Source organism: Acomys minous (assembly GCF_964271855.1).
Source record: "Acomys minous genome assembly, chromosome: 12".
In the NCBI taxonomy this organism is placed as follows: Eukaryota; Metazoa; Chordata; class Mammalia; order Rodentia; family Muridae; genus Acomys; species Acomys minous.
Window position 1 is genome coordinate 77037911 of NC_140493.1, and position 25804 is coordinate 77063714.

The 25804-nt window shown below is 38.9% G+C and overlaps 1 protein-coding gene across 8 annotated transcripts in view; it reads left to right on the forward strand.

Moving 5' to 3' along the window:
* ACACA (acetyl-CoA carboxylase alpha) overlaps positions 1-25804 on the forward strand; it is a 266488-nt gene that overhangs the window by 147800 nt on the left and 92884 nt on the right. For 7 of the 8 annotated variants that reach the window (XM_084750470.1, XM_084750475.1, XM_084750471.1 and 4 more), the window contains 7 exons: positions 9127-9150; positions 11723-11866; positions 12653-12749; positions 13533-13640; positions 18482-18538; positions 18827-18871; positions 25357-25398. In XM_084750470.1, the coding sequence (XP_084606596.1) occupies positions 9127-9150; positions 11723-11866; positions 12653-12749; positions 13533-13640; positions 18482-18538; positions 18827-18871; positions 25357-25398 (517 nt within the window). The remainder of the gene's footprint in view (positions 1-9126; positions 9151-11722; positions 11867-12652; positions 12750-13532; positions 13641-18481; positions 18539-18826; positions 18872-25356; positions 25399-25804) is intronic. The other variant, XM_084750469.1, reaches the window with a different exon arrangement.

A 25804-nucleotide genomic window follows, 5' to 3' on the forward strand; every position in this document is an offset into this window, starting at 1 on the left:
CTTTGGGGATCCTTAGTTATAGACAGCAGAAATGGTTTTGTTCTGAATTGCCACTTCACCCAAAGCAATAGAGCCTTTCTGGAGACAAAGAAGTCTGTGCTGAGACTTTTGGCCACTGGATGCCACTGTTGATCCAGCAGATGTCGGCAGCGGAAAAGAGGCATCTTCAGGAAAAGTGTGTCTCTTCTTTGTCTCAGAAGATCCTTTCACGTTTCCACCTCAAAAAATGTCTTGTGGCTGGCAGAGAAAAGCATATATCCTTGATTTAGCAAGCGTCTCTCAGTACATTTTTGCCTCCATGGATTTCAGAATCTCATTTTCTAGAAACGAATGGTTGTCCTTCATCGAGCAGCGAAGTGCTTGTGGCACATATGGGCTCTGCGCTCGGTCTTCTTTCTTTTCCTGCATTCCTTGAATAATTGCAGAGAACTACATGCTATACTTAATGCTCTGTAATTCTCCAGACAGCCTCCCTTCCTCCCTGCTCTCTCCTGCCTCTTTCCTGTGGGCAGTGATTTATAGTCAGCCTGCAGGGCTCATTCTGACTCCCTTCCTCATTGCTCCCCTGGTCTTTTTGAACTGCTCTCAAAATTCTATCTTATTTTCTTTTTACACGTGTGTGTGTGTGTGTGTGTGTGTGTGTGTGTGTGTGTGTGTGTGTGTAAGTAAAGACAACTTTCAGGAGTTGGTTCTCTCCTTCCACCATGTAGATCTGAGGATTGAACTCAGATTAGGTCATCCTCATTGGCTGGCAAATGCTTTTACCCTAAGTCATCCCACTAGCCCTCTTTTAAAATTTGAGATTATATGTTCAGTTCAGAGGGGGGAAAGTTGACTGTTAATTGAAAGAAATTGTTTTGTTTACAGGCTTTGCACTTTTCTCCATGAAGTGTTGGTTAATCCTGATAGGGTTTTAAAATGGTCTTGTGTTTCCCATCATCCAGAGCATATATACCCCTATGGATAAAGGCCAGGTTTGAAAAGAAATATGATCTATATATAGATACTGACATTTTCCTTGATTATATGTATAATTGTAAAGCTGCTGGAATGTCATCATTATAGGTAGAAGTAGTATTTATATAGATGTGCAAGTGAAGATACAAAATAATGATAAATAATCTTTGTTAAAAACCATAAAAACCAGCTGGGAGATAGCTTAATCATAAAACTCTTATCACAAAAAGATGAGGATCCAAGTTTAGATCCCTAGCACCCAAGTTAAAGCCAGGGACAAGGCATACATTTGTAACCCCATGCTGGGGAGGGAGAGATAGGCAAGCTGTGTGTGTGTGTACAAACACACACACACACACACACACACACACACACACACCTATAAAATGTGTAAATTTTTAAAGCTCTAACACATTTTTGTTAGTTTAGGACCAGATGATTACATTTGATCACAAAATCATCTATTAAATTTCAGAGAATAACTTGAATTGCTATTGATTTAACATTTGATAAGATTTTATATTTGCCTAAAAATACATTCAGAATTATAACTATATTCTGATACAATTTTGATGTTTACCCATATCTGGTTTGATCAGATACTACCAGGTAAGTGTCAGCCTCTATGGAACAGCCACAGGCCACCCACAGTTTTGACCAGTGAGCCACAAAGTTGGTGATTGTTACAGCCTCCTCAGTTTAATAATGAGTATCACAATTTTATTTGCAGTTCTATCAAATTTTTGTATGTTGAAACAGGCTCACTTTGTAGTTCAGGCTGCCCCCCAATCCACAGTCCCCCTGCCTCAGTCTCCCGAGTGCTAGTGTTATGGTTGTGGCCATTGTGCTTTAGTTTCATTATAAAGAATATAGATCAGGGCCAGGCAAATACAGCATGTGGGGGAAGTGTGGCAGGGCTTAAGCTTCAGCTCTCTTTGTTCTTTCTCTGAGGACTCACGGCACACCACCTTCTCAGCACAACAATGTGTTCACCAGCCAGGAAATTCCAAAAGCTTGTGTTACATTTTTATCAAGGTTTCATTTCATAGGCACGATTGAGCAAATCATAGGCCACATGAATGTACTCAGCCTCGCCTCCCCAGAGGTCAGGTTAGCACAAAGCCCTAGCCAGCTAAGCACAGAGTTGGTGTTTCTGGTGACTAGCTTCTGTCTGAGTCATGTCACCTCTCAGCATCAGCTCAGATGGGATGCGTGAATAACAAAACACACTCCCACTGCCCGGGAAACAACAAGGATTTGGATTCTTTCTCCTGGCAGCTAAACAATGGCTGAAGACGTACAATAAGCCTGTTCACCTTTTTTTTTTTTTAAAGCTTAGCTAATTTTTCTCACTCCAGTATTTTCCTTTCATTCTGTTCTAAGGATTATCAGAATTATTTAAGGAGTACCTTGAAATACACATATTGGTACCTTGCCTTCCAAACCCTGATTCCTTTTGGATTAGAGCCCTGTTAGTGACTGTAAAGTTCCTCTGATATTCAGCATTGTGTAGTAGAATCTAATGCAAACCACATACATAATTTTAACTTTCCTATTAGCTACATTTGAAAGTTCAAAAAGGAAGCATTTTAATAGCATATAATTTAAACTAATATATGTGATATATCTTTTCAATGTATAATAGAATTATTAATGTAATATTTTCTATTTTTTTAATTATACTCAGTCCTTGAACTTAATTTTATCTGTATTGCATATCTCAGTATAGACTAGCTACATGTCTAGTACTCCTTAACCACACACAGCTAGTTTCCACCATACTAGTCAGCTCAAATCTAGACCAAAATTAAATTGACAATAATATTGAGTCCTTTTGTTTTACATTCATGATATTATCCCTAGGGGAGAAGAGGAAAAACACCTCTTAGGATGCTATTTTTAGTACTTACAGGAATTATCTACACTAGATGCAGGTTTACATTGTAATATTTTACACATGCTTCAACAATTACTCTGTTAAAACAGAGAGTGTAGAATCATGTATCAGTACAAAACCCTTTTCTCCCAATTGGGGTTAACAGATTCTTCGGGAAGAAAATGTTGCTTTGGGAGCTGATATCTTTTTGAGACAAGGTCTTAAATACAGCCTAGGCTGGTTTGCAACTACTATGTAACTAAGGATGGCTTTGAACTCTGGATCCTGCTGCCTTCACTTCCTGAGTGAATGGATTGTAGGGGTGCACTACCACATCTGGCTTGAAAACACACATTTTATTTAACCAGTTACTTTTGCATTTAATTTCCTAGTCCTGTTTTTAAATTGTTCAGCACTTTGTTAGGAATGTCTTTTGTAATCATAGCTAACAAAGCCGTGGTGTTCCCTGCTAGGATTCTCACTTCAGTGTTTAACTACTACTGCTTTGACTCCCGTGGATCTCTGTCTGTCACCTGACAGCAGCAGTGGGGTTTGTTGTTGTTTGCTCTGGAAAATGCTTCAGATGCCTTTCAAGTTGAAGGCCTGTGTTTTGTTAGGACTTGTTTATAGATTGTTGGAACACAGGCAAAAACATATTTACAAGTGAATAGGGAGCTCAGAACAAGGAAAGATTCTTTTTTAGCACACTTGGTTAATTGGATTACAGAGTTTCCATAGGCTTTTTTCTACAAGATTCTTTTTTTGGGGGGGTGGGTAATGTGTGGGTGTTTTGTCTGAATGTATGTCTGCGCTCTGGTGTGTGCCTGGTGTTCTCCGAGGCCAGAAGAGGGCATTGAATCCTCTGAAACTAGACTTGTAAGTGGTTGTGAGCCACCATGTGGCTGCTGGAACTCAAAGTCAGAGCCTTTAGAACAGCAGTTGAGCCATCTCATCTCTATGGCCCCTCAGTGATTTTCTTTACTTTAAATAGAATACTAATTCATTGTTAATCCCTGTGGTTTCCTGCCTCATCCTTCTTAGCTAGGCATTCTTTATTCCATGTGTCATTTTCTTCTTGAACTCACTCCCAGCTCTCCAGTTTTTTCTGGGATCTGTATTTTCACCTTACTTGCTTCCCCTGGTGTTACTCCAAGAGGAGCCTGTTGTTAGAGCTTTCCTCAGGGACATCCCTGGTCTGGAGTTAGCTCCTCTCATTTCTTTCTCTTGAACAGTAGCTAAAGAATAGTTAAAAACTATTTTTGCATGTTTCCTTTTTTTTTTTTTTTCTTCCCCAAACCTTAGAATTTAGATGTTATTTGCTCCTATGTGTGATTTTCTTTTTAAGTGTCAGTTTTTAACTGACTTGTAGCTTGTTAAGAGTTATCCTTGAGGGAGTTATATGTAAGAGTCTTCAATCACTTGCTTGATACAGGGATGGTTGATACAGCTTGTCTACATCAAGGACCTAATTCCTTAAGTTTCACAGTTGAGCCCAGCTCTTTAGTGAGTTCAACTAGTTTTTGACATGGATTGACCCTAGAGCTCTGGCTTTTATAGTTTGCCATTTTTTCTCATTCTTGAGGCTTAGGGTCTAGAGCCAGAGGTGTGTTTGTACCTGTCTTTCCCCCACCTCCACCCAACTCCCATCCCCACCCCTTTCCACGTCTGAAAGCATTGGTATCATTCACTGGTGCTAATAATGCCCAAACCTATTCTCCTAATGCTTTTATTTTCAACAGTCTGTGTTTGATGTTAGGATTTCACTTAACCTTGCACATATTCAGTGTTTTAGGATAATGTGGAAACAAGTTCTTCAGTTACTCTGTGTAGTTAATATTCTAAAAATATTGCTATTTTATACAAGTCTATCTAAAGCACAATATGCTATGAATTCTGTGACTGCATATAGTTCTATATTTTTGACAGGCTGGGAGTACGCAATTTAAAACTCAAAGTAAATTCTGTATGTAGCACACAGTAGTTAGCCTGGGCAATTTTTAAAACTTTTAATTCACGATTCATATAATTATCAAAGCTGATGTTGGAGATGAAGGTATATATACTTGCTGTATATTTCTATACGTGTTTTATAATGGGTGAGGACCTATTTGTTTTTCTACCTATTTCTTAGATAGAAATCCAATGCTTTAGTTAAGTTGGGTCGCACTACACCTTCTTTCCTATTTGTTCCTTGTAAATCTGTGTGACAGCGCTTCTGTGTTTCAGCGCTGTAGTTCAAGTACGCTGCTTTTCTCCTGCCTTACGTTCAGAAGAGGTCGGCCGTGTTCTCTCCTGATAGCACGTTTTGTTCCTATCTGGGTTTAGTGGTTTGGCACCTTAGGTGGTTAGTTGTTGGTCAGTGGTCTCAAGATTTATTTTTTATTTGTGAAGAAAGTTCGAAATGAGAGGCTTTCTGCATGAGTAATCAGCAGCCTGCCTCCATTCTTGAAAAATTTGATAGTCTTTGACATCCAGAGATTAGAATCCTCTTTTGGATAGTACTGAGAATACTCAAAAGTCATCCAACTTGTAGCATTTTTAGCAGTGGGAGCACTTGATTGTAGTTAGCAGGCTAGAGTGAGCTATAAATAGATAGAGCCCGACGGTGCTTGCTTTCTTCATCCAGCGTAGTGTGCTGATAAGATGCAAGCATCTGGCAGAAGAGAAGATTCTCAGCAGGTTTAAGTGCTTACCGAAGTGCTTTCCTGTGTCCATGGCGCAGCTTCCTGTCTCTACTGTGTTATTTTGGCACTCAGGGCTTGTAAGGTTGGAGAGTCGAGTTTAAAACTCTCAATATATCATTAGGGTAGCCCAAGGTCCCTTCTTGTCAGGGAAGACTAGCTGATTCCAGGGGGAAGGACTAGCAGAATCCAGGGCACCTGTAAATCCCTGTAGTTTTGTGCTGAGGGTTTGTAGCTAATTATACAGCAGGCAGCAGTAATGTACTGCAACCCTGTTGGCCTTCCTGTTTCAGGAATAGCACTGTCCTCCAGCAGAGCAAAGAAGGGGCTTTGAAGAGGCTGCAAATGAATGAGGCAATGATAATTTTATTGTAAGCTCAAGCTTTGCAATGGAATCAAGGCATCTGAACTGTGAGGAGACTGGGGAGGGACACCAAGGGAAACTCGTGTTTCAAACACGCTTTACAACTCTTGATTTGGATTTTTCTGCTGAAATACAGTCACACGAGGAGACCACCACTGGTCACAGTCAGTCAGATTGCTCTTTCTCCTGTGGTACTGTTGATACTGGCTGCTAGTAGGTTACTCAGCCGACCTCTTCTGTTTCTGCTTTGCTGCCTGATTTCAAAAGATTCCCTGTACTAGCTCTCAGTCACAGCTTGATATAACCACTGCTTGTTTGCATGCATCCCAATCATTTTCATATAGGGTTCTTTTTTTCTTTTTCTTTAACTTAGAAGGCAAAATAGCCAGGAACATTTTTATATGATAAAATGATCTATGTAGGGCTATTGTAAATCAAGCAAAATGAAATTCAGCTGTAAGGGGTGGTGTACAGGCTCAAAAAACTTTCAACTGCCAGAAAAGTTAGTGTTTGTTAAATTAAAAAGGATTCAGCTAGCACACAGCAACTCTGACTTTGCATTCATATAGGCTCCCTAGCCATTCTCGCCAGGCAGGTCAATAAAATGAGAGGCAACTTAATGCAAGGAACCTCAGGAGTCAAAAAGTTTCTCTTGTCTTTAAAGTCTATATTTATGTGAGATGCCAGCTTCAAGTACAGAAATGAAAAAAACATAAGGTGTAGATTCTGCTTTGTGGCGCAAACTGGTATCTTTTGAAAAGATCCATCTTGTTGGATAGTTGTCATCTCTATAAAATGCAACTAACTCAAGTTACTAAAGAGAGAGTGAGTCCAATACTTATTAAAACATACAAATGAAAATTCAACCTAATAAATGCTTTGAATAGTTTAAGCAGCAGAGTTGAAAAGTGAATAACCCATTTATGTTTTTGAATAGATAGTTGATTGCTTTATCAGAGATGATGAATATGCAGTCAAATGTGCTAAATTTTATTTTTAGCTATATAAATGGAATATTTGGCCTAAATCTTATTTTTGGGTAGGCCATGGATATAGACTTCTAGTATCTCAAAATATTGTATGGTAAACAGTGTTGATCAGGTTCTTAAACTGATCTAAAAGCTCCTGTATAAAATAAATAATCCTTAAGGATGTGGCTAAGCATTGGCCTCTTTAGAGACAGTTGGTCCTTCCTTCTTGTTATCTCTTTTATGACCTCCAATTTCTCAGTTTGCCAGTGAGGATAACTTGGCCAAACTTGCCTCTCACATGATTGATTTGGAGCCATTCTTTTAATTAAATGATGAAGTTGGGAGTTTTTCCTTTTTCTTTAAAAAAACCCACTTTTGTGTGTGTGTATGTATATATATATTAAGTAATTCCTATGACAGAGCAGCAGGGGGCTCCCTATGAGCGCTTGAAAATTGTTGGTGGAGAAGAGCTAGCTTTTGGTTAGTAACTGGTGTATATTTTAATTTAGGTCTTGTTCTTCTGAAAACTCAGCCTTCATCCTGTGAAGACACCCTAAGGGGCTAGAGTAGCTATAGAAGTAGTGAGTCCATTTTTTAATTTAAGAAATTGGTTAACAGTTGACGTCCTGGTTTCTAAACTCTGGAAACTCTGAGTGGAGCCAGAGGCTGCAGCTTATCACAAGAATAAAGCACTATGTAGTCTTTAACCATCTGCAGCAAGTTCTCTGTTCTGTTACCTCCAGCTCTGCTGTAGAATCAGTGTTTTGTGTATTCGTGAGGGCCAAGTGCATGATAACTAAGAATTTTTCCTAAGTGAGAGAGCTCAGAGAATCCAGACCATAAAGGCTCAGGGGTCTGCACTCCCAGTAGCTCTTGTCTTATGAGCTCACTCTGAAACAGGTTTGATACAAAGAGCATTGCTGGTCACAAATCACACGAGGTGTACAGTTTGTGTGCAGTGAGGTGTCACAGCCTTTTATTTATGTGGCCAGTTTGGTCTGTCCTGCTCTCTTCCCTGCCACAGAGACTGCATCATTTCCTTCTCTGATCCTCCTCAGCAATACCCAATAGTTTCTGCCCATTACGTCTCCTGTGTGCCAGAAAACCCCAATAATGATTCAGTGCTGATAAAAGAATGTAAAAAGGTTAAGATATCAACCAATCAACCCCCTTATAGTACCCCTAAATTGCCATTTTTAACATTGAAAGTAAGAGTTTTTGTTTGATTCATTTTCTGTTTGAAAATGTCTGACATCAAAATTTTGAGAAATAGTTTCAAAGACTAGAGAATGTAAGTCTTTCTCTCTCTCTCTCTCTCTCTCTCTCTCTCTCTCTCTCTCTCTCTCTCTCCTGTTTTTTGGTTGTTGTTGTTGTTGTTGGTTTTTTTTTTTTTTTTTTTAAAGACAGGGTTTCTTTGTATAGTCCTTGCTGTCCTGGAACTCAGTCTGTAGACCAGGCTAGCCTCAAACTCACTCAAGAGATCTGCCTGCCTCTGCCTCCCAAGTGCTGGGATTAAAAGTGTGTGCCACTGTTGCCTAGCTCAATTTTTCTTTCATGAGTTTGGCATATTCTTTATGAGGAAGTTCTAATACTAGTCGAAGTTAGGTATCATTTTATTAATGAGAGACCTAGGGTTTTCAAGCTAATAACAATTAAAAATAATTATCCTACTCTCATTTAATTAAAAATACCACACTATTAATATAACTTAGATTCCTCAGGATTTTCAGTGCCCGTAAGCTTCTGTGCCCTAGGACACCTGCTGCCTTTCAGAGGAGAGCGGGGCTGAATTTTAAAATGCCTGCATCACTGGATTCATGTCCTTAGGTTTATCATATATTCCAGAAAAGCAATACGGCAGGAGGAGCTATGGAACCAACTTGTGATTGCTCATTTGTAGTAGGAGCAAGGGATAACCTAGACATTTTTGTCAGGGATCATACTTCATGCTGCAGGTTAAGATAATGTTTCATATAATACGAGTCTGTGTTTTACCACTACTCCACATTATTGTTTTGTAATGAGAGTTATTAAAACAAAGTCCCTGGTAATACATCTGGACCCTTTCCTCAACAGCTGCTGTGGTGAGGTAGGTCAGGAAGCTGCCTCTTTGGAGGTACCCTGGGGGTTGAAGGGTAATGAGCACTTAATTATGTCTGCTGATGCCAGAGCTGCTAAACTGGAGCTCCTGGTGACTGGTCTGTATCTAGTCTGACAATTCTTTTATTATGACTTTCACTAACCTATCAGTAACTAACTGTGGTTGTTTAATTACAGAGGGAACATCCCCACGCTAAACAGGTACCGTATGTTTAGTTTCTTTTCCAATTAAAAGCACCCTCCCCCAAAGAAAACAACTTAGAACAGTGAAACAAGAAAAAAAAAATGATAACACAGTCCACAAGCTAATGTGTTATCTTCTGCTAGGGAGTCCTCAGCTTCCCCTTGCACACACTGAGTTGCTCTTTCTGTTCAGAAAACATGTCTTCAGCTGTTCCAAAAGAATTTGAAAAGCATCAGTATGGCAGAGACCACATTGAGCTCTGTGTGACAGGGAGTGTGTTGACAGGCTGGTGGTCAGCATTGCTGGCAACATCTTGAGTCCTCATTACAGTTGGGGCTTTCAGAGGAGAAACCCTTAAGGGTACTCTTAGCCCTGCAAATTATTCTGTTTTCAATTCTTGGTTTCTCTAAGTTGCTTCTCCTTTTAGAGGAGTAAAATAATCTAGAAATAGCTGATCTCATGTTTCATCATTTTGTTAACTCTTTTTCTAAAATGTTACCATGGTTTAAAAGCTATTTTATTTTATACCTGTAAGATTAACATTGGGAAAGTATATTAAGTTTTATTTCTTTCAGCTGTGTGAAGAAGTTCCCAAAACAATATAATTCAAGTGATATTTTAGTATGTGTTTTGCATTTCTCTGGCTTCTGCAGCCAAGCAAGATCACATGCAAGTTTGAGAGGATAGCAGTTGATTGGACTGAATCCAAAAGATGCTAAAGCAGTGATAAACTGCTGGCAATTCTTTGTGGATGCTACATGTGAAAATACTTAGAGGCTTACATTGTCCTCTCTCTTTGTAATACTAAGTAACTAAAACAAATTATAGCCTTGCAGCTTTATTTAAATGTGGAAAGAAAGAGTGTGTTTATGTAGGCCCCCTTGGTCTTCCCTTAGAGAGTGAGCTTGGTTTAGTTCTGCCAACCTTAGCTGTTCTTGCCCATGAGCATAGACATAGAGGCAAACTGAATTGTAATATATTTCCCATGGGGTTCTGTCAAGTGAAAAATATATTTAACCCTGTGTTCACCACAAACAAAGCCTGTTAGCTTATTTAGAGGGGGTTCCCTTTAAATATTATCTGGAACCCTTTGTCTCTTTCCTGTTTAATACTAAGAAGATAGAAAAGATGCCTCACAAACTTGCTCTTTTGATAAGTGTACCTGGTGATCCTAGAAATCAGGATAATAGCATTTCTGAGTTACTACAGCTCAGAATCCCAGTTTCTAGTGAGCACCATGTACAAGACTTGCTTGATGTGTGCTTCATTTGTTTCACCCATGGTATCAATGGTTTCCTCTTTCGCTCTGCCTTCTATTTCCCAGTCCTGCTGAAAGATGAAGTTCCTGTCCTGTTGTCATCGTTTGCCAAAACAATAAAAACCAGGAGTGTCAGTCTCTTTAGTCTGTGTGAGCAGCATCCCCATCCTATAAAGTACCACATTTCCTTTTATGAACATGATTTGCAGTGGGACTTGAATCTCAAGCTCACATTGCTCTCTCTCTTCCTCCTGCAACGTTGCGGGTGGTGGTCTTCAGGGAGATTCCGAATAGTTTTTCAAAGAGCAGGTGTCATCATCTCACTCTGAACTTGCTTCAGATAAATATGCCAGTAATGTGTCAGACAAATCCTGGAGGCATCCGTTAGCTTGGTCCTTCCTAGCAGGCTGACCTGATTGGTCGTTCAGAAATACCTTATGATATTATTTATGAGGACATTCTGCTGAGATGCATCAAAGAATATTCATGTTCATTATGGATTTAGATTGAACAAATCAATTCAGTTCTCTTGAAGCATCTCCATTTAGCAGCTGCTTGTCATGCTTACACATACTTTGAGACCAATGCTCTGCCTTTGTATCTTGCTAGAAGTTAATAAGGCTTTTGGTTGGGGATGTTTTTGCTCTAGTACAAAACCGTTTAAATATACAAAGGAATTTTTGCAGTATGGGCTTAAATTCTTTTCAAAAGAACTATAGTCAATAAATGTGTCAGTCTACCAGAGGAAAAGGTAAATACCTCAATAAAGTTCCTTTTTGAGAACTTCTGTTCCATAAATAATAACTTGCTATAATTATTTAGTAAACTACTTCATTCTTCTTAATTAGAATTACTGTTTTGATATTCATAAAACTATATCTGGGAATGCTTAACCTACTACTATTCCTAAAGAGAAAAATAATTGAATTGCTGCAACTCACGTGGCTTGCCTACTGTTTTTTTTTTTAAAAGGAGATGGGGAAGATGCAGGATGGTTTTTAACCCCTCTGTGCTGCTTATTCATCCAGTATATCATATCATTGTGTTAAAGACTGCATACAATTCATGGTAGTCCTTAGATGTCTATCTGAAGAAATTTGGAGCGATAAAACTACCATGTTCAGAAATTCAAATAAAACATGAATCTTACCACTGCCTTATCTAAAGCAGGTTAAAAAAAAAAACCCCCCCAAAAAAACAAAACCCTAAAAAAACCATATCTGCTCTGCCACCTGATCCTACATGAAAGTTTTTTCCACACTTCTTTTCCCTTTTGTTAATCTCCCAGTCCTCCCTCCTTTTCTAATGAACTTGATTGAATTGCTGTTTAGAATGTCCTTTGCCTCCAACCTCAACCACTATGGCATGACTCATGTAGCTAGTGTCAGCGATGTTCTGTTGGACAACTCCTTCACTCCACCTTGTCAGCGGATGGGCGGAATGGTCTCTTTCCGGACCTTTGAAGATTTTGTCAGGTAAGGCACTATACAGGACTGTGTCTGTACAGGGGAAGCCATGGACCTCTAGTCTTGGTGGTCTCACTTTTCTGAAAAATAAAGATTCCCCTGAAGAGCCATGAGCCAGCCAAAGAGATACAGCCTTCATTGTATGCACCCTCAGAGAGATAGGTATCTTCCGATTTCTACCCCTCGCTCAGACTCTTTCAGCCTCCACTTGCAGTATAAAGCCTGGTCTGGTCTGGGGAGGGAGGAGGAACAAACAAAATAATCTTTTCCTCAGGAGCTAACAGAAGAAGCTGTCTGCTCTGTGATGAGTGAAATGTCAGGAGAAATTAAACACAACACTAGAGTGAGCCCCACCAGAGACGATACATCTTTTGATTAAATGCATTCAGCATCTATCTCTTGATGTATACTGATGCATTACCCTAGGGGGAGGGGTAATTACATTGGCCTGTCACTGCTCCTGTCCCCGGCTCCTTCTGCTACTTTAAGAGCGATGATGACAGCATGCACATATCTTACGTATGAAAACAAAACCAAACCAAAAAGCTTTATATCATTTTTTAAAAGAAAAAATATATATGGTTTATTAAAGTTTAAACAATCCATCCTCCTAATTTCTGCTACTTGGTGATATTTTGCATGTCATCTCTAGCTACTGGTATTTCTATTCTGCTGGTTATTGAGAACATGGTAGGGCAGATTATTCTTTTAGCCTGAGCTACCATGGCAGCATTAGTTTCCTGCTACTTGGGTTTTTATTGTGCTTGTTTCTCTGATTTTTTTTTTTTTTTAAAGAATCTTTGATGAAATAATGGGCTGCTTCTGCGACTCCCCACCCCAAAGCCCTACATTTCCAGAGTCCGGCCATACGTCACTCTATGATGAGGACAAGGTATGGTACTCGCTTTGGAAGACCACTTTGCACTCTCAGACATGAGACTTGTATTATATTACATATTTCTGACTTTGGAATTGTAATGAGAAGAATTCAACTTTTTATACTATGTTACATCACTTGGATTTCTTATGTCTCTTCAAAAGATTTAAAGAATAAATGGATGTAAATTCTAAATGTATGAAGTACAATATTAATTGTGATGTCTGTAGTGGAGAATGTGCTCTATCACGTGTGTGTCCATTAGAGCTGCCTCTGGGTCTCCAGATGCTGCTTTAAAGATTACTTCAGTTTCCATGCAGTGATAGCTGGTGTCTTCTCGTATGGTGCTGTTATAGCCCTCAGGAAATGGTGACTCGGACATTTTGTTTAAAGCTCTTCTCTAATTTCTTAGTAAATGAATGTTCTGTTCTTTGCCTCCATTATTTTCTCATGATTTGATAAACGCACCACTTGATAACCTGGAAGTATAGGAGGTGGGACTGTTTTACAGTGCTTTCTTTTCCTCATGTAGATTGTTTTATTTTGCTGGTAAAAAAAAGAGACATTGTGACTTTTAAGTTCATGTCAAGATTTGAAGTCACCTCAAATTGATGACTTACGTGGGTTGTTTAACTCTGCTGTGACTGACAGGCAGTAGTTTGAGTGTGCTTATTCCTACAGTAGCAAACAGAATATCCTGTGGGTGTATGCCTTTGTTCTACCAGGTACTGTTAACTTCTTCCAGCCTCTGCAGCAGCCAGCCCATAATTTTCGTCGGTTTGTATTCTTGGGTTACAGGTCCCCAGGGATGAACCAATACACATTCTGAACGTGGCTATCAAGACTGATGGTGATATTGAGGACGACAGGCTTGCAGCTATGTTCAGAGAGTTCACCCAGCAAAATGTGAGTCCTTGATTGGGTAAAAGCCAGCGGTGGCTTTCCTGCTGCTTGCTTCATAGCCTTCCTTTCATCAATTTCACCTGTAAGGTTTATCATTGACAATACTGTGTCTTTTACCATAACTCCTAGGGCTGTGGCTAGTTTTGTCTACAGAAAAAAAAAATTCCAGAATAACTTAATGATCTATAATGATTATCTTTTCATGACATGACCTCAGATAGTCAAGTCGTTTTAAGAAAATATGTTTCCAAATCTCTCCTGGAGATTTGAACATTCGTTGTTCATTGCTGAATTCATCTGCTGAATATCTTCCTTTGGTGAGCACCATATGTGCCCAAACTCTGCTCTTTTCCCCCCAACCCCTCTTAAAAATATTTGCACTACTCCTAGCATCCTTTTGGTTTTTTGTCTCTTGAGCAGATAAATTACTACTTGATCAGTTTATATACCTCTATGTGTGTGCACATGTGTATGCGCGCGTGTGTATGCATGTGTATGTGTGCCTGTGTGTGTATGTGTGTGTGTGCATGCATGCACGTGTATATGTATAATTTTTGTTGTGGTGGTTGTTTTCGGTTTTTTGTTGTGACTTTCTGAGATGTCACTATGTAGCCCTGACTACCTGGAATTCACTGTGTATACCAGGCTAGTCTAAAAATCAAAGAGATAACACCTGCCTTTGCTTCCCAAGTATTTGAAATAAATGGCAGCTTGGCTTTTTTTTTTACTTGTAATGGCAGCCTGACACAAACTTGTGTGGTTTTTGTTGTTGTTGTTTATTTGGTTTAGGTTTTTTGTTTTGTTTTGTTTTGTTTGAGACAGGGTTTCTCTTTGTGTCCTCGGCTGTCCTGGAACAAGCTCTATAGACCAGACCTTGAACTCATAGAGATTCACCTGCCTCTGCATCCCTACACTAGGATCAAAGGCCTGTGCCACCACCACCACCTGGCAGCAGCCTATATTTTTAAAACAACAACAATAGTAATTTGCATTTTCTACAATCTCACAAGTTTGAGTCAAAAGTTATTCTAGTCATACGCATGAAAAAAAAGCTCAAGTTCTGAGTGGTTAATTAATACTACTTTATGACCAAGTGGAAGATGGGGGAGCAAAGGCTTTCATGTCAGATTTAAGAGATTTGGAAAATGATAAATTTTTATCCCCATAGAGTCTACTTAGGGGAGATGAGGAGACACATTTAAGATAGTAATCCAAAGTGGTCCTGGTACAAGGGATAGAAATGCCTAGCCTCCTGCTTATCAGGCAGCTGCTCTGCTGTGGAGCTGCATTTGTGATATGTATGTGGCCGATGCCAAAGCATGCTCTTAAAACCACCTTTAATGGCCATACCCCTGTGTAACAGTTGAAGGGACAGCACTTAGTGCTTGCTATAAAGAACTCAGTAGATATTAAAAGTTAATTCAGCACTCTAAAAAGTTAGTGCCCTTGACTTTCAGGTCAGATTATGCCCATGGTAGATACCGAGAGGAGAAATGGTGATGTGGTAATTAACAAGAGTCAGCATTTACTCTGACACTTCAGAGTGGGAAACTGATGTAGGGACTGCCGTGGCCAACAAGGAGATTGTACCTCCAGAGAAGCAGGAAAACAAACAAACAAACAAAAACAAATCTCTGACTTAGTAATTTTCTTTGGAAAAGGAATATACTGCCTTTAGGTGGTAACTACCTAAGATCAACCTTTGGCCAGTGAGTGCAGAAACCTCAGGGAAGGACTCCTGGTGTCCATGGCAGCAGATGCTTCACAGAATAAGTCAGTTCAAGTTTCTGTCTAAACATTTGGGTATGAATAACCCATATTTGATGGTGTTTTCACAACTTTAGGCGTTTTGCTTTCTTATGACCTGCAGATTACATACTTTTATAGAGTGATCTAAAGAGGTTCCTTCATTTTCACACCCTGAGGCGTAGGGATATCTACTGTTTCTGTTTGAGGCGTTTAGAAGGGTCAGGGCAGAATGCTAACACCATGAACCCAGAGAGCTTCCGTTGAGATGCTTATCTTAGAATATTTGCTATTTTCATCTACATATTTTTAAAATAGATGAGAGAAGAGATGGAGGGAAAAGCAATTTTGAAAAAAAAAACTGGAGTGATAACTTGTTTTGTTTTTCACTTCATAATCGTACTTCTAGCAGTTTAGAAAAAGTTTTTTTTAAAGGCACACATTAAACTATCAAATAGGTTGATCCAAATTGTCCAAATAATCTTCTAGTCCCAGCATGTCTTTTTTACTCTCATAGAAATTAGGATCATATATTTGTAAATGACTTGTGGAGGAGATTGAAGCAGTCAGTGTAAATGGAGTTTCTCCAGGTGATGACGCCTAATCGCTGGGTAATAGCTGTGGACTTGCTGTGAGACCCGCATTATTACAATGTAATCAGAATCCTGTTGCTCTGCTGTTATTGTCAGCCACTTGTGGAATTTTAAAAGCAATAACAATTTTGATTTTAAATCATGGCATTATTAAAGTTATTTTCTTCCCTTGCTAGAACATAGCTATTGATGCTTGTCTTTGAAGGACTCGGCTGTAGTGGAATTCTCTGTGGTGTCTGAGGAGTCGCGGTTGCTCAGCACGCTGAGAGCATCTCCATGGCTCCTTCCTTCTAGGACACTGTTTATTGTAATGTCAGTATTTGTTTCCTTACACTGAAGAGTATGGTTACAGTGTGGATAATTTTTAAATGTAGTTAGACTAAAATTTACTTATATTTCACCAAGAAACTTAACGTGGAAGTTTGTGTATAGAAAAAATACTTTTCCTATTAGTTTTTGCTTATGCTATCAATAATAGCAATGCTATTCAGTAATGTCATAGCAGAAATACAGAAATAGGAGGAAATGGCAGAGAAACATGCTTCTTTAGAAGTGAAAATTTTTAAATTAAAAAAAAAATCCTATATCTGGAATGTTAAGAATTGGAGGCCAGGAAGATGACTCAGTGTGTAAAGACACCTGCCACCAAGCCTGATGACATGCATTCGATCCTCAGAACCCACACTTACATAGACACAAACACACAAATAGATACATGTAATTTTTAACTTTCTTTTTATGTGTATAAGTGTTTTGCTTAGAAAAATGTTTGCATGCCAAATCTAGGGCCCATGGAAGCCAGAAGAGAATGTTGAGTTACCCTACAACAGGAGTTATAGCTTGGTGTGGACTGCTATGTGGGTGCTGGGAATCAAACTTAGGTCCTCTAAAAGAAGAGGACTTTTTAACCATTGACCGATCTCTCCAGTCCCAATAAATGTAATTTTAATTATTAAAAAATGAATATGATTATAAACTGTTCAAGTTACATAGTAAGGATTGTAATCAAACTACAGTCTTGCTGAGGGCTATAAAAGTCTGCTTCTCTTTTTCTTTGTGTTATTCATGAATTCTCTCAAGTCATTCAATTGGTGGGATTGCTTTCCTCCTTACTACCATGCAGCTCCTCTGTAATGACCTTTAAAAACACTTAAAACTTACTACTATTTGTTTGCCTTTTGAAGTAAATGAGCAATACAGAGTTGAAGCGGGCTCAGGTTTGGGAGTTCAGGGCTCAGAAGAGGCTGTCTTCCAGCCTGCTATGTTTCTGGTGACTCCCAACAACTTATTGGCCTACACTGAGTGGAGCTATGAGTGGCCCCCACGTTGCAAAGCCTGACAAACACCATTTTTAACACCTGTCCTGTAAGCAATTTATTTTAGTCTAGGTTGTTTCTGAAGTCCCAATCCTTCTCCCACAGCCTTCTAAAGACTGGGATTGCGTACATGTACCGCCAAGCCTAGCACCTTTTTTTGTATTTATAATTTTTTTCCTTTATTAATTTATTCTTGTTACATCTCAATGGTTATCCCATCCCTTGTATCCTCCCATTCTTCCCTCCCTCCCATTTTCCCCTTTATAATTTTTTTAAAAACATATTTTAAATTGTGTCTATCTGTCTGTCTGTCAATCTTTGGAGATGTGCACGTAATTGCAGGTGCCCAAAGAGAGTAGAGTTTTTGGATTCTTCTGGAGCTGGATTTACAGACAGTTACGAATTGCCTGATAAAGGTGCTGGGAATTGAGCTCAAGTCCCCTAGAACAATACGTGCCCTTAACTGTTAAGCCATCTCTCCAGGCCCCAAAACATTCTATTAATTTTTTGACAATTTCTGCCAATCTGGTTTGATCATATTCAGGTCATCCCAACTTAATCTAATCAATATTACCCCGTACAGGGTCTGGGGAGATGCCACAGCAGGTAAGAGTGCTGGCTGTTCTTCCAATGGACTTGGGTCTGACTCCCAGCTGTCCCAGCGCAGCACACAGCCGTCTGGAACTCTAGTCCCAGCAGAGTGGATGCCCTTTTCTGGCCTCTTTGGGCACTGCGTACATGTGATGCACACTCAGGTGAAAGACCCATATGTAGAAAATAAAAATGAAATAAACTTTTAAAAAAAATTACCCCATACAGACATGCCCACTGATCTACACAGTCTCTGAGTAAGATTTCCTTCCCATATGATTCTGGATTTTCACATCGACCGCTCAAACTAAAAAACTAGGCATCACAATACATTTTACCTCAAGGTGAATTAGTCCTAAGACTTCATATGACTCTTGTTTCTCTACAAAATTTTCTTTCCATTCCCTCCTGATCAATATAATATTTATTCTTTATCACTTAATCCCAGGAGCAGTGTTCAAACTTATTTCTAATGTTGAAGGTTCTGAGATGAGGTCTGTATTGCAGGAAGAGTGCTTATTCCAGTCAGAATCTTGTAAAGACTAAATAAGGTAAAATTTCAGTCCTCATCTGCTCACGCTTTGTTTGTTTTCCATAGAAAGCTACTCTAGTTGACCATGGGATCCGGCGACTTACGTTCCTGGTCGCACAAAAGGTATTGACATGTGAATTATATCTGTCTAGTATTTATGTTGCCACCACAATTTTAAAGATAAGAAGTTGGGTTAAAATATTTTGTTATTTATAGACTCTAGGCAAAAATAACTATTTCTCTATAAGTTTAATTTTTAGAAAGCTTTTGATAATATTTGAAATTCTGGGCAGAACTTTCTAAACTTACCTGTTCTTCAGTTTGTTTTTAATATTTGTACTAAATGCCAGTTTCTGCTGGCTTATTCTTCTTTCTCCCTATTTATTTTATTTTTATTTTTATTTTTGAAAGGATTTCAGGAAACAGGTCAACTGTGAAGTGGATCAGAGATTTCACGTAAGTAAAAGTATCAACTATAAAAGGTCCTGCCTGCTTGCCTGGCCGAGTTACTTGGAAGAGTTAGATGAGTTACCACCCTTTCAAAGTATGGGAATGAACTTTTAATTCAATCTAATATTTTAGGGTTTTTCTTTTCTCTTCTCTTCTTTTTCAACTCTGCTTTAGAAGTCTCAGTGTAGCTCTGAGACATAGATAAGGGGGAATGTGTTCATTCCCTCTGTTGAGTAAGTAGGAACTCACGGTCCTTTTCCCTGCACAGTGAGTCAGTGAGAAAGCAGTACTGGTTGCACTTGAGGTCTTGGTTTCTATTACAAATGGAGACAGGTTTTGATATCTCAATACTAAAGGCCAGTAATTTATTGTTTAAAATGCAGAAATAAATAAACACTGAGCATTCTCTTTGCTCTGTCATTTCACTGAATTAACTCTTAGCATTTGTGATATTATGGTTTTTATTGGAATGAAAGTTAAGCTTATAGCAGGGATCTGAACTTCGGTTTCATTACAGATTGCTTCTGTGTAGCTAAGTAAGAGGACCCAAAGGTGTTAGGACGTCTTTATCTCCCCCCCCCCACAAGCCCCCTAGAGAAGATTTTTACTGTTTTTGTTGTTGCTATTTGTTTATTGTAGCAATTAAAACAATCAAGCTACTACTCAAGTAGTGCTCATTTGTAATAATGAGCAGGTAACACATTGGAGTCTGGAAAGGGCATTTGATATTTTGTTTTCCCTCATACAGTCACCTTGCCGGTCTATCTGGTCTATAGAGAAGTGAGAGAGCCTGCCCTGCAAGCCAAACAGCTAGGATTTTTCTGAAATGCTTTAGGAAATGTTGTGGACTACACAACTCCCTTATGTTATTGATGTCAGGAAATCCAGCAGAGTGCAGGCATAGATCAATCAATAACTTCAGATGGGAAACGGGAGTCAGTGGAAAAGTATGAGGAGCTTAGAGAGAACCCTGGGGCTTTAAGAAGAAAAATCAGGAGCTTAGAGAATAAAATTGATACTTGGGGATAGAATATGAGTGCCCATGAATAAACACTGTGGCTGGTAGATGCTTTCAAAACCAAGGTACACATGCTAGGAGCCAGGCCCTGCTCACGTATCAGAACTGGGCTAGGCTTCCAAACATTTATAGCAAGCGCACTCTTTTTATCACAGACAGTGGAATACTAGTATATTATTAAAGAGACTGACATGAATTTGTAAAATTATTTTACTTTTTGCTAATAGTGCATTTAGTGTAATGTATACAGTACAAAGATTGGTTTCCTATGATCATTCAGTAGTCAAATAAAACTGTCCCCTAAAATGTTCATGAAAAAACAAAATTCTTTGTTCTCATTAAGATTTCTTTATTTTTACTATAGATATGAAACACACTAACTACAGTAACAAGTAAATAACAACAACAACAAACCCTTATTTGTGAATCCGTATCATGTCCTAGAGTCTATCTAATTGCTTTTTTTTTTTTTCTTTCCTTCTGGCTATTATTATGTTTCTGAATGAAGGTTGCATAAGGATGTGTGTAGCTCAAATCTATTAGTTAATGAGGCTGGCAGGCTGGCCTTCCAGCTGTTATTGTCCAGTTTTTATTTATTGTGGCATCAAGTGGAAACTCAGTGTGATTATAAATGCCTTCATTTGTCGTGAGTTTAGAAAGGCTGCTTTAGAGCCAAGTGAACATTTAAAGTTTAGCTGTGGGCCACATTTGCTTTAAGGAATGAGATACTTTTATGTTTGGCTCTCTAGAAATGATTGTTGGGTTTGCAGGGGACAAGCGCAACTATTACTGAACTTCCAGGGAACCTTGGCAGGAATTGTACAAGTCCAGGACTCCAGTCCTGGTGCTGCTTTGAGTTTTTCTGTTGGTGATAGCTTGCCATTCATGAAGAATGCTTAGCCTTTGTCATAGAGTCTGATTTGTGCTTGGCCCATAGTTAGTGTAGTGTGAAAAAGAGGAAGCTTTCCAGGAGTGTTAGAAATGAATCCCTTGATCTCCCTGGCTTCCTGGTAATCCACAGTGATGTACGCAGCCTCCTCTGTTCTACACTGTGAAATCCCTGTATTACTGAATAGCACAGAGAACGTGTCCATGGTGCAGCAAGGAGAGAGGAAAGCTTACCAGGTTTTGTCAAGAACAGCATTGGTTGGTATGGAGTGGAACAAACTGCTTTTTCAAAGTCAAGTTTCTGACTACCCTAGAACCATGGGAAAAATGAGAACCAGACAAAAAGAGGGGACCCCTGCATAGCCAGGCAGTAATGGGGCAGGCCTTTAATCACAGTTCAAGGCCAGCCCGGCCTAAGGAACAACTTCCAGGACAAGTAGGGATACAGAAAAACCGTCTCAAAAAAAAAAAAAAAAGAGGAATTCATGAGTATAGGTATGCTGTGAGGTGTTTCTTCCGATGCCAGTGAATTCATGAGCATCTCAGTACTTCATCCTGAGGTCATGATTGTCCCAGAAAGCTGGCCACTGGTCTGTTCGATGCTGCCTTGATAGTTTGATTTTATACAGACTCTTACTCTGACAACAGCTATTACACCAGCAGTAAAAAACACTGGGTATGGAATCATAGCCAACTAATTAAGCCAAGTCTCCTTAATGAGAAGCAAAGAGCTGCTTAAAAATAATGCTTAAATAGGAACTTGGAGGAAAAACAACTCTGTTCTTTTTAAATATATCTGTTACATTAAAAAAAGGAAAAGAAAAGAAAAAAGAAAAAAAAAAAGCAACCCTGAAAAGATGTTTCTAGAATTGCTGTTTTTTGCTTGGGTTTTTTGTTTGTTGGTTGGTTTTGTTTTGTTTTAATTATTGCTGTTTTCTTTTTTTTCTTTTTTCCTTCTTCTTTTTTTGGGGGGTGGGGAGGGGCAGGTTCTCACTCTGTTCCCTCAGTCTCCCAAGCGCTGGGCATGTAGGCATAGCCCATCCTGCACAGCTTGACATCTGTGGCTTCTTGAATTTCTTTAACTATTAAGTTGCGGTTAGTTACACTAATATTTTAGATTTAAAATTCCAAGAGGTATATAAGAAGAAGCTAATTGGTACATATTATGCTTTTTTAAAATTTGAGTTCCATATTTTTAAGCAAAGATATTTTCAAGAATATTTAAATGTATTTTTTTTTAGAATTTCTTTCTCTCTTTTAAAAGAAAATCATAAGGTCCAAATGATGTGTCAGGATTCTAACTAAATATATCACATAGTTTGTGGGCTTTCTTTCTTTCATTTCTTTCTTTCTTTCTTTCTTTCTTTCCTTCCTTCCTTCCTTCGTCTTCTAACATTTTATAAAATTTTAAAATTGCCAGGTATCTCCTAAGAGTTATACTTTCATGATTATTTGCATGTGAGTGACTCCCGTGTAAGGTAGAATATTTTGGATTATTTAGGCCTTGAGGGAGGTGTTTCCTATCACAAACAGTTATCATGTCTCATAGTAGTTTTTATTTGATTCTTTTCTTTTTTAAGGTAGTTCTGTTTACTGGTAGACTAACTAGCCGGGTTTGGTTAGGGTTTTGTTTTAATTACAGGCTATATAATTAGTTCTCAGCATGTTGAGGTAGGAGAGAATTGCACCAGCAAGCTCCCAATTTCTTCATCTCATTAGGTTTTTAACACGATTATTAGTATCATAATCAGCTATGATGCTTTCTCTTTCAGGTTTTCACATTCTCTGATTTGCAGGGTGTCTTGATTGGCTAATTTAGGCAAATTATTTTGATTGTCTTGATGATGGTTGGCTGATTAGAACACAGCAGGGGTATAATTTCTTCCTGAGAAATGTTGCATTCTTTTGGTTTTTTGGTATCAGAACACTAAGAGGGTTTTCTTTGTGTACATTCAATTATGATATTTGCCCATAACACTAGAGCATGCCTAGAAAGCAATTACATTAGAGATGGAATAAGCAGGAATGCTGTTAGTGGAAAAATTGGCAGCATGAAGATGAGGTGAGATGAAGGAAGTTACTAAAACCATAGGCTCAGACTGGGTTTTGTGTTGTTGCTGTTGTTGTTCATTTTTTCCCTGATGTTTTGGAGTATCTGGGTTGCCTTATGAGTTCCCAAAAGTTGACTTTTTATGAAAGCCTGCAGACTTTTGGTCTCCCAAAGAGTATATTGGTTTTTCTCCTCTTCTATTGCAGACATTTCTTTGTAGCCCTGGTATAAATATTCTAAATTTCAGTATATCAGGGTCTACTTATAAATTGAGGAGAGGGTTCCTCACATCACTGAGAAGACGCCTTCTCAGCTCTCTGTGGTGGGAGTGGCATTTGTGTTTGTTTGGGAGGGGTTACTTCTTGTTGTTTTGGCTTTTGTTTTGGGTTTTGAGACAGGTTCTCCCTATGTAGCCTTGGCTGTCATGGACCTCACTGAGATTCACTTGCCTCTCCTTCCATAGACCTGGTACTAAAGAAGTGCACCACCACACCCAGTAAAAGTGGGTTTTTAAACTGGTACTTTGACTCTCTTGTTACCTTACAGTTAGCTTGCCTTCTGCCAAAAAGTAGCCCTTTTGCTATGTGCAGTGAAGATATTTACATTCAAATAGTTTGGTTTTTCATGCCTACAAATTCAATTAATTGATTTGGTGGAAAAGAAAGCATGTATTAAAGGTTTTACACTGCTATTGTTTTGTTTTTTAGTAAAAATGGGACAAATATACACAGAAATGACATGCCATATATGTTCAGTTCAGGCAGATAGAAAAGCTCCTGCTTAAACGTTATCTTATGATGTTACTCACTTTGCTTTCAAGAAAACCCCAAGGAAGGATTTCTTTTTCTTTTTGTCATATTTTACTTTTTGGGTAATAATGTGGAAGCTAGATTTTTCTAGAGTTAAACCAAAACTTGACCCTAAAGATCAGAGTGTGCAATCTATTCACAGCTGAGCTGAGTACTTGTTACTTAATTTTGACGTTATCTCCCTGTTGCTGCACTGTCATTGGTGTAGACAGAAGGAGAGAATTGTTTGGAACAAAATCCTATTAGTAAAATGTTAGTCATATGTAAAACCCACTTTCACTTTTGAAGGACTTTTAAAGACTTTTTGAGTGTCCTAGTGTTGGTAAATGAACTCCTGGAAGTCTGTTAAGTTCAATTTTACAGTTACATATCAGGGAAATATAGTCAGGCACGGTGAGGCATTCTCGCGTCCCCAGCTCTGGGAGGCAGAGGCAGGTGGAGGTGAAGACAAACCTGGTAGTGAATTCCAGGCCAGGATGACACGATGAGACCCTGTTTCAAAAAAATAAAAGTTTAAAAAAAAAAAAGGCAACAGTAAAACAGCAAATAGGTAATGTAAACTGATTTATTAAGTGTATAAATGTGAGGGCGAAGCAGGATACACATAGAAACAATTGAAGAAGCTTTCTATGAATTAAAAACAGTGTTACAGTATGAGTTTGTCCTTTTTCCTACTGTCTTATTTTTCACTCTTTTCTTTCTTCCTTCTTTCCTTCTTTCCTTCCTTCTTTCTTTCTTTTCTTTCTTTCTTTGTCTCACCAAATAAAATTACATTTAAATAAGAAATTTTGATCATAACAAGAATACAACAACAACACCTGGCGCTTGAGAGGCAGAAGGCATGGGCTGTCATGATGTTTTTGAGTCTGTGCTTCCGTCGTGGCGCCTGACAAATGTGTAGCCAGCTAGTCCTGGCCTCTCTGCATTATGCCAACAATCACTTGATTGTATTGCACTCATAATGAAGAAGGTGCCTAATGGAACCTCCTAGAGAGGAAATAGTAATGACTCATTGCAGCACTGCCAGGAGAGCTTCCCATCCGAGAAACAGGAGTATTTGGTGTTAATAAGTTAAATTTCAGAAACTAATGAACTCTGCTAATTGAATTCATCTTTGTTAATTAATAGGGTTCTAGTAAATTGGTTGCTTTCTTGTGTAATGCTGTGCAGGAAGACCTAATGATTTCAAGTTCACTGGTTCCACCCCGCTCTTTTCCTAGATGGAACAGCAGTGACCAAAGTAGCAGGGACTGGCTGCTTCCTTTGTCTTGGAATGTTGTCATTTAAATCTTCTGAATGATTGGCTTCAGAACGCACGGGGGTGGGGAGCCACAGGATGACATTTTACTTGGCTAGTTTACGTTTGACGAGTTTTCTTAAGGAGAAACTTGGGAAATCATTCTCGTGAGTCCCACTGCAGTGGTTGTAGTGTAAAAGCATATTGGTTTTATTTGCCAGACTGTGCCAAGAGGAACAGGCAGGGAGACTTTTTCCCCACTTGAGAGGTGAAATGGAAACTTTTTCTTGGGAGATGATGGGTAGGTCACTAGAACAGTGGTTCTGAAGTGGGGTCAAAGTGAGCAGTAGCCAAAGGCTCCCTCTCCTCTGGAGCAAGCTTTCTGGGAAACTGCCTTCTAGATACTTGACTGAGGCCATACTGTATGTTGTGTCCCCAAAGAGCCGTTCCACCAAGGACTAACACACTTTGCCTTCTTCCTTAACACAGAGAGAATTCCCCAAGTTTTTCACATTTCGAGCAAGGGATAAGGTAAGGCTGACTCACTCCATTGCCTCTTCCTTTCTCCTTCCTGCCTCCTCCCTCTTCCTCTTCTTTTACCTCACTCCCCATTCTTCCCTCTTTCTCTCCCCTTTCTGTGCTGGGAGTAGTTCATTACTGCCATTTCCTTTCTCTATTGCATACTTCCTTCAGAGAAGAGTTTGCTTTGGGAAATGATCAAATGTGTTGGCCCAAAGAGGGCGGTGACTTCTACAGCATGCCTTTCTCAACTACAGCTTTGATATGTCATTGGAAACTGCTGTATTTAGTGGGATTATTTTTGTCACCTACAGACAGTTGGCTTATATTCAGTTCTTCTTTGTGCCCATTTGATTTTTTTTAGTTTTAAAGTATAAATTTCCATACCATGTTGCTTTCTCCCTCTTACCAGCTTATA